Source organism: Spinacia oleracea, chromosome 4 (assembly GCF_020520425.1).
Source record: "Spinacia oleracea cultivar Varoflay chromosome 4, BTI_SOV_V1, whole genome shotgun sequence".
Classification (NCBI taxonomy): Eukaryota; Viridiplantae; Streptophyta; class Magnoliopsida; order Caryophyllales; family Amaranthaceae; genus Spinacia; species Spinacia oleracea.
In genome coordinates, this window is record NC_079490.1 from 145080477 (window position 1) to 145089769 (window position 9293).

Here is a 9293-nt window from a genome sequence, read left to right on the forward strand (position 1 = left end):
GACTAAAATGGAAAGCGTGAAGATCTTTTTGAAACATACGTAGTAGTATAAATATCAATCTTTTGTAAAAAAAAATATTAGAACAATATTTTTTTAGGGAATTTAATTAGAACAAACTTTTACAGCAAAATATAAGTTTGGCTTATATTCCACATTCCATAATATGAGTAATTAATTAATTAATTGATTAATCAATCATCAAGAAAATGTCAACTACAGAGAAAAATTACATAAATGCACTTCTTTTAAAGAGAAAGATCCAAGATGGCTCTTTAGTAGAGGAAGGTGGGAATGCAAGAAAAGAGGATGTATTTATCAAAACTCAAAACACATACAGTAGTACAACTCACTTTAAACAATAATGCTTTAGGAACATTGTAATGGTGCTTTAGAATACCTCATGAAACATCATAATCTATAATTAACTACTACTACGTACATACTAATTTGGAAAGCTTACATGTCCACAATCACTATAATCTATTGAAACTAATTAAGTACTTCGATCGATCCCATGACCTTTTTCCTTATAAGGAAAAGGGAATTGGAAACTTTAATACGATCAATAAGCTAGTAAAGGTCACTAAGGTGAGATTAACATTAATAACTACGCGGTCGAGTTGAAATACGAAAAGGCAACGCTACAAGATAATCACTTTAAATAGATGGGAAATTCCGTCTCTAATCAGTACAAAAATCCGTCTCAAAATTATGATTAAATACGAAAAATAGGGCGTCCTTGTAGAAGTAATTTTGTTAAATCCATTGCAATTTTAACATGATTTTTGTAACTCAACATACACTTCCATCTTAATTATATTTAGAGACCAGATTTTAGTAACCCACTTCAAGTTTAAGATGGTTATAGTAACCATCTCAAAATCTCCCTCTAGTAATCCATAATTTTATAGTGCAAAAATTAGTTCCATCTTATTCTAAAGGTATTTTGTGTCACTTAAGGGTATCAATCTCTTTTCTTCATTATTGAGTGTTATGTAAAGTTCCTTTACTGAAAGCATGAACATACAGAATTTTAAATCTAGGGTTTATTTAAAAAAGTGTTTGTACTATCCAACAAAGTCACAAGATGCCCACTTGATCACTTAATTATTCTTGCTTGTTTTTTTCCCAGAATTTGAGCTACCTCACAAAAATGTGAACAAAACTTTAAGGTTGATATATACCTAAAAGAAATGCAATTATTCTGATCCCTGACTAAATTATATATGCCCTGGTTTCATGAATATTGCCTAACACAAAAGAAATTAACTAGGAGACAGAAAGCAATACTCATCTTGTCATGTTTGAGCTTGTTTAAATATGGCCAAATAAATGTGAGACATCCCTATTTGCCAGGTTAAGCTTCATATTTCCTGTCATTTAGGAAATAATAGTCACGTTGATACAGTTATGTTATTAATAGACTTTTTGTGATTTGAATGCCCTATATGCTAACGGTGCTACATACTCTAATTTGCTACCTAATGCAAACTAAGTTCTTGTTGGTTATACTAAACCAGATATTAAAAAGCCAAAGCCAAAAGCATGATATCCTAAAAGATAGCCTCTTTGGTAAAAACAAAAATAATAATAAAAAAAAAGATCGAATTTGACACTCAAAACTTTGTTCTATTCCACTTATTTCAGGAAAAATAATTTCATATAAGAACATATAAGTCCAAGAAAAATAAGTTCATATAAGAACAGATAAGTCCAGGAAAAATAAGGGTTATCCAAGTACAATTTATAACAAAAATGAGTTTTGATAGTTCAGATAAAATAAGTTGAAGAAAAACAAGTGAAAATATGTGAATAAAACGCAGCCTTAAATATGAATTGTGTATGGCATTTGTAGTCAAATCCGAGTAATATCTTATATAATGTTGGGGAAAATGGTGAAGGTGGGAGGATTTTACATTGATTGAGATGACATGATCAGCTACTTGTGTGATTTTCAACAGTCGACTACTCTCAACTTTTGTACAACAAGTCAACAAACCTAAAGTTGAGAACTTATTCCTGAGTTATGTACGTAATGGCAAATACTTCCTTCTAATTAACTAACTAAGAATGATTCTAAGGTAATTAACTATGTGCATTTAAGTACTCCTCATGCAACCCCTCATGTATACGACCGCGAGCTAAGTGGTAATCTTCTTATAGTATGTTCTTCATTTCTCAATTATGTATATGTTGATTAAATGATTCAAGAGATTTATTTCTAATTAGTTAATTAGGGTTTTTGTTTTACAAATATTCAAGCAAGCAAAATCTATTTCATCAACAATTTACAACTCACAAAAAGGACATATTCTCTCGAAGTTCCTTAGATGAACAAACCTTCTAGGAAAGACTCTTTACCCTACGGCTAAGGGATAAAATCGACCAAACCGTACTTATTAATTAAGTATGATTAATGTTCTAACTTTAGTCACTAACATGTGTATGAAAAGAAGATGTGCTACACAATGATGCTTGCTTTACTAATACGGTCAGGTGGAAATGCATGCATGAAGGACAAATAAATAAAAGCTGATAATCTAATCTAATCTAATCTAATTATACACTTAATTAAGTACTAAATTAATTAAACAATAACTGCATTAATCTAATCCGATCCGGCAACGAGACAGATAAGACTGCCAGGCCGGGGCAAAAAGTATGCTTAGGGGATGATAAACAAAACATAATCAATTCATTAACAAATTAAAGATTGACATTGAGCTCATAAACACTGAAAGAACGAGACAAACACTGCGAAATCTATCAGCAAAGCTAATTAGAAGATCATATATTAAATTCAAGAGCCAGATTTTAGTTAAAGATTTATTATCAAATTACATAATACACAACAGATCCCCAGCAAAAGGCAACTAATTTTATTAAAAATTATTGAGAAAAAAAAAAAAGTTAAAACATTTGAGAGACAAGATCAAATAATTTGACCATTGGAATTATTAACAAATTGGGAAATGTCTCTCATAATAAAACATAATATTATAATTATGATAATAAATTTTAATTATTATTATTATTATTATTTGGTAAAAGAAGAAAAATCAATTAAAAGAAAGACTGACTAATTCAATTTTAATTAATTACACTAGTTTAATCAATTAAGGCCTTGGATGGGGGAAGAACTGCATACCAGGCAAGAAAGCATTGAAGCTAGGACCAGAATATAGGGATGGAGGGTGGTATAAATTTTCACCACCTCCACCTGGATGTGTGGCCGCTACGGTGACGGTTGAAGCTGATATATTGAAGGGGTGGTGGTCACTAGTGGTGGTCACTAATGCGGTGGTGGGACCTTGATCATAGAGAACTCCTTTGAAAACATGCCCTCCTACTGAAATTGAGGTTTGATAAGCATATTGATCCACCACATTATCTTCTGAGCTCACCCGAATGCACCGGAATGTCGCCGAAGAATTCACTTCTGCCGGAAAATTCCCCCCTTCTAGCCCTGTAACAATTGTGGAAAAAATCAACAACACTTTTAGGAACTAGTCATGAAGATTATAACAAGAAATTAAAATCTACATTATTATTTTCTTTCAAAATTCAACATTGTTATTAGGGCTTTGAGGAACGTACAGTGAGTAATTAAATTGGGGGAAAAAACTTAATAAATTGGATTAAATTTTATAATAAGGTGTAGTAATTAACATAATGAAGCTAGATCTAAATTATTTGCTGATCTAAAAAATAGATAATTTATCTTTTATACTTTTGTAATAATGTTGTGAAAAGGAAAAGAAAATCCATATAAAAAAGGCCGGGGAAATAAAGATAGAAAAAGAAGGTAAAATAACTAGGGTTTATGCAGAATTACTTAATTGTAAGAAATTATATATATAAAGCTAAATAAAAAAAAAAAGAAAGAGTGATCTTGACCTAGCTACATGACAAAGGAAAAAACAAAGCAATAAAAAAAAAAAAGTGAAAAATAATTACCAGCAGAAGTAGGGGTGTGATGATGAATGTTTGAAAGAGAAAGAGGAAGAGGGAGATATTGATTGAAGTGATCCAAAGAAGTGGCGGAAAGGCGGAGTTGTGGATGTTGTTGGTGGTGTTGTCTTTGACGCGCGCGCCTTCGAGCAACAGGAACCCAAGTGCTTTTAACATGAGTAGCACATTGAAAACTTCTACTCTTACAGCAAGTCCTGCACCTCGTATGTTCACAATCTCTCTTTGCTTTGTTACCACAATCTTGGCAACTTGTAGTGTTCGTACTACTACTCCCTCCACTTGAGGATCTCATCCTCCACACCCACAAACGTAACACAATTTTAATCTAACTTTGCACCACCAACCTTATACTACCTACTACTCAAATTCCACCATTCTATATAACTAACTGCTTATGTCACGCCTTTATTTCATCTAATTATAATTTCAAAACAAAGGATACTATAAGATCGATCTAAATTAACTACATTTTGTATTTAAGGTTAGTGGGATTTTTCTTTTCATTTTTGGCTTATTAAAATGTTTGTTAATGTAGTAAATTCAACTAGACATGATCTAAATTTACTACTTGATTTTTTTCTGGGTTTCTATTTTGTGGGGGGAGCAGAGGAAATCTATGGAAATTTCAATCAAAAATCTAAAATCTAAAATAGTAGTAATAATATTTGAATGATGATCATCATCATGGGTTTAGGTATAGATAGAGAGAGAGAATCACAGTCTCCAAAGAGAGGCAGAAGAAATAGTGACTTACTCCCTCCATTACCTTTTTTGTTTTTATTGTCTGTGTATAGCTTAAATTTACTTTATTAAGAATATGGTGTTAAATACTTAAATGTGTACATTAATTGATAAAGTGAATTTATTTAAGGTATGAAACAATTTTAAAGAGACACTTCAAAAAGTAATATGGGCAATCAAATAGAGAAGAAGAAAATACTCTTTTATAACAGTAGTACGAGTACAAAAACTCAGGTAGCCTAGCTTTTAATTGGTTGTTTTTCTTTTTTTTCTTGACTACTGAATTTTTGCTTTGTTTTGTCCTGTTTTTCCGGAAAAAGTCTGGCTGTTTTTTGCTTTTATTTGACCCTACGTTGTGGCGAGGGGACGGTGAAGAAACTTAACTACAGGATTTTTAATTGAAAGTATCCTCCTTCTCCCCCCCTTTAAACCCTTTTTACCTTGTTTAAGGATGGTAATAACTTTGAAATAAGAATTGAGTCGAGTCAGTGACGGAGTTAGGAATTTCAAGTTAGGGGGGCGAGAAATTTATATCAAGTAAAAAAAAGCCAACACTCAACCATTGGGGCAAGACAAGTTTGACAATATTTATTGGCATTTAATACTAAATATATCAATATTTTTTTTTCTTGGAGGGGGCGGCCGCCCCCACCCTGGGCCCCTATCTCCGCTACTGAGCCGAGCTAGATAAAATTCAGTCAGCTTTTGATGACTGTTTTTGATAAACGGGCAATATAATGTGGAATTTAAAGAATGAGTGAAGGATATGAACTTATTCGATCCAAGAATTCGATAATACGAATGATTTATTATAAATTTTAAGTCGTGTTTGTTTCAGTTGAATTTGATTTGATTGAAATTAATTTATCTAAACTTCATTAAATTAATTAAACCAAATAGACCCTTAGAAAAAGTAACCTAGCCTAAAATAAAACAATGGCCATTAAGTATTTTTATTTTTAAACCTGAGTTTGAACGAGTTTTAAACAAATGAACTACTCGAATGCTCCTTGATACTCTCTCTAGTAAACTCCTTAGCTATAAATGGGGTATCATAGGATTCTAATTCCATTTAAATTCAAAATATTACCAGATATGGTAGCTAAACATAATTACCCTACTAGTTTTCAAAAGGTCTTGGGTGCACAAGGTGTATAATAAATTTATTTACACCAAGATAACTTTTATACATATTTTTGTAACTTTAACCTAGTTTTGATTTACTTTTATATTATTAAAAAAAAGTCGATAGATAAACATTTTAAAGGGGTTAAATGATTAATTTTATACATTATTAGTGATTTTGAAGTAATAAGTTTTATTAAAATGAAAAAATTTATCATTAAAAAATAGATAACGTTTACATATATAAACTTAACTTTTAAGCATTTTGAGTTAACTTTTAGTCCGGTGTACAACCCTTGTAAATAAGAATTTGTGACTAGTTTTACCCGGCCTCTAAATAATCTTGGATGGTTCCCTATGCTAGAACAGTGAGCATACGGAGTAGTCCGTATATGAGTACAGATGTTCCTAGAGACCGACCTAGTTTTAGCTAAATCAGTTTTAAACTTTTAATGGCAAGTCAAGTTCAAGTCCTGCAAAATTTGTACAATTATCTCACCTCGTTAACCTCCGTTTTCTTCTTGTACCAAATACAATCATGACATCTATTTATTAGGCTATATATGATATAAAAATAAATAAATAAATAAAACAACATCAATTTTGGAGTAGAGATTCAGGTCGTGTGCTGCAGAGCTGAGATTTTTAAAGGAAAAACATTCCTCCATCACTATTTTTCTACTCCATTTAATTCCCTATTGAATAATTAACGCACTCATCCATCATCATTTTAACGCAACGCAAAATATGTATACGTTGAGTTGCTTTATACTTCCTCCGTTTCAAAAAGATCTTTACACTTATTATTTGCACGGACTTTCTGAAACGGAGGTAGTATCGGAGAAGAAAAGAGATACGGAGTAAATGAGTAATAATTTAACTTACGGATCACCATGAAGTATAAGTTTGCCAATTTGGGATGAAACCTCCGCTCAAAGTGGATAATTTATCTCTTCTTGTGCACCCTAGGCCCGTGACGAAAAAATTGTTTGTTATTTTTATTTTATTTTTTTCCATTTCAAAATATCACAAGTAAATATTAGCTTAACAATTTGTATTTGGCAAGGCATAACCAAATTATTACTACTATTTTTTAATTCACCTTGGAGGTAATCTATAACGATAACCGGTTGTACAATTATTCACTGTGCGGTGCAATCTTGTTAGCCTTGCCTGTCTTTATTCATTTCAATTATAACATTGACGCTTCTTACCCGTAGAACTGGAGGAGTTAATAAAACAAAAGTGAACAAAGAAATTAGGAAAACGGGTGAAAATAGTAATTAGTTGATATAAAAAACTCCGTACTAAGTTAATACTCAGTAAAATAGAGATTAGTTGAGCTCACACAAGTAAAAATCAGATTGATAAAAGTCGATATTTTGAATGTTGATAATTAGGCATCTTATCTAAAGAAAAACCACAATAACGCTTAACCATGAGGATTGAACTTTGTGGCACGTAAACTTGGAATAAAAGGCAAGTGCAAATGTGCAATATTTTGTCAAAATAATGCGAAGTTTAAGAAGCACCGCCATTGGAAAGTCGGCACCTGGCAATCTGGCGTAGGTTTAAGCTTCTTATTTGAACCCTCCATAATCAGATAAGTAGGATGACGTATACCCCCCACCCACCCCTATTGTTTACTCCATTACTTTTAAAATTTCGTTAACCTATAACAAATAATATAGTTAGTTGGATCATACTACAATCGGTTTAATCTATATTTTTAGAATTTTTACACCAGTAGAATTAAAAATATTTACGCTCTAAGATGCATCTTAGAGACCGTTAAAAATTAAATAGAACAAACAATAAAAGACAAAAGGAGTACCGAAAATAATATAAATAAATAATCAAAGATAAATTAAGATGATTCCCCGTTAATCAGTTCTGGCCATAACTAACATTTTATAGTCCCTAAATAGGCGCACTTCCTCATCTATCTTTAAGATCGGGCTTGCAACTATTAGGAATGTACACATAGTTGATTATGCGTCACGCATATGCATTAGTAGTTAGTTTGATTTAATGAAAATTAGTTTAGGGCCCGTGCAACGCACCGCTACTACTAAAACAATTTATTATTTTAATAGTAATTAAAAGACTTGTGATATTAGGAAAACATGAAAGTAAAAAGGATATATGAAAAAGTATAAATTCAAAGTTGTGTAAAAAACATATTCAAATGAACTAAATTTGCATATTTCAAAGTTAAAAATTATAGTCTTTTACTTGTATGTAGGGAGGATTTAACAACGTTAAACAAACCCGAATGACTCAGGACTAATTTTCGAAAAGACCCGAGCATAACCGAGTTAGTCAAATACAACATATATTGAATTGAGTAAAATCTTGATAAATAAACTTATATGTTAGTCTACTTACTATGTATTATTATTTTAATTAACATTCTTACTTACCAGTTACCATGTATTATATTATTAATAGTAGACTAACATTAGAAGTTCATTTATCAATATTTTTTATATTTCTTATCAGATTAAAAAGTTATAATAATACACAAATAAAATTATATCACAAAGGAAAAAATAATATTAATTTAGCTTTCTTCCAATAATATATTTTGCAGTACGTACACATCTATGGTAATTAAATTGTATTTTTATCTTAGTTTCCTAAAAAAGCGTAATGTAATTTATTTATTTTAAAGTAAAAAAATAAAAAAATAGTTTGGCGGGAAAAAATCCCACCAGGAAATGACACGTGTCATTTCTGGTGTCCCTTTTAGTATATAGTAATAGATGTCTTTATTCATTTTACGGTGTCTGTCATTTTGTAACTAACATTTCCTCTTATTCACTAATATAATACAGATCTGTAATGTACCCGTCATTAAGAGAGAATCCACTTTACAAGAACGTAGGAGGTTCCACATTTAAATCATATGCCAATATTACCCCTTAGACTTATTAAATTATTAACTCTCTTATAGGGTATCTTTTATCAATATGGGTCACTCACATGCTTCTTTTGGAAGACTTGCTTCAACACTCCCCCTCACATGTCAGGTCCCTTATGTTAAATGCGGGTCTGGGACGCACCCGTCATTAAGAGAGAGAGAGAGAGAGTCTACTTTATAAGACCGTAGCAGGTTTCACCTTAAAATCATACGGCAATAAGAGGGGCAGCTCTTTAGCCTTATATAAGTGATTATCTCTCTCCTCTTTTATCCATGTGGGATTCTCACACGTGATGTTACATGAGTCGGATCTTAATACTAATTCTTCTCATAATTCTTCTCATGTGTAAGGTCCTTTTGTTCAATATGGGTCACATGTGATATGATGTTCCATGGGCCGGAGTGAAACTTTATCTCTCCCCCTCACATGAATCTATCCCTTTTAAATTGGCCCAGAGCAGGGGCGGACCTATATGTCCCTGGAGGGGTCCAAAGGGACCCCCGTTATTTGGAAAAAAAAAATGTTAAATTG

The 9293-nt window shown here is 31.7% G+C and overlaps 1 protein-coding gene across 1 annotated transcript; it reads right to left on the reverse strand.

Annotated features, from left to right (window-relative positions):
* Positions 1–2979: 2979 nt before the first annotated feature.
* LOC110789547 (protein SHI RELATED SEQUENCE 1) lies at positions 2980–4840 on the reverse strand. Its single transcript, XM_021994242.2, has 2 exons — positions 3958–4840; positions 2980–3466 (listed from the first exon to the last, which is right to left on the reverse strand). Exons 1-2 carry the CDS (start codon positions 4262–4264, stop codon positions 3117–3119), a joined length of 657 nt encoding a protein of 218 aa, XP_021849934.1. The 5' UTR covers positions 4265–4840; the 3' UTR covers positions 2980–3116.
* Between the last annotated feature and the right edge of the window lie 4453 nt (positions 4841–9293).

Excerpts from the sequence above, each read along its gene's own strand:
- LOC110789547 (XM_021994242.2), bottom strand. The coding sequence starts at position 4,264 with ATGAGATCCTCAAGTGGAGGGAGTAGTAGTACGAACACTACAAGTTGC. Across the intron at positions 3,467-3,957 it reads TCACACCCCTACTTCTGCTG|GGCTAGAAGGGGGGAATTTT; the intron begins GTAATTATTTTT and ends CAATTGTTACAG.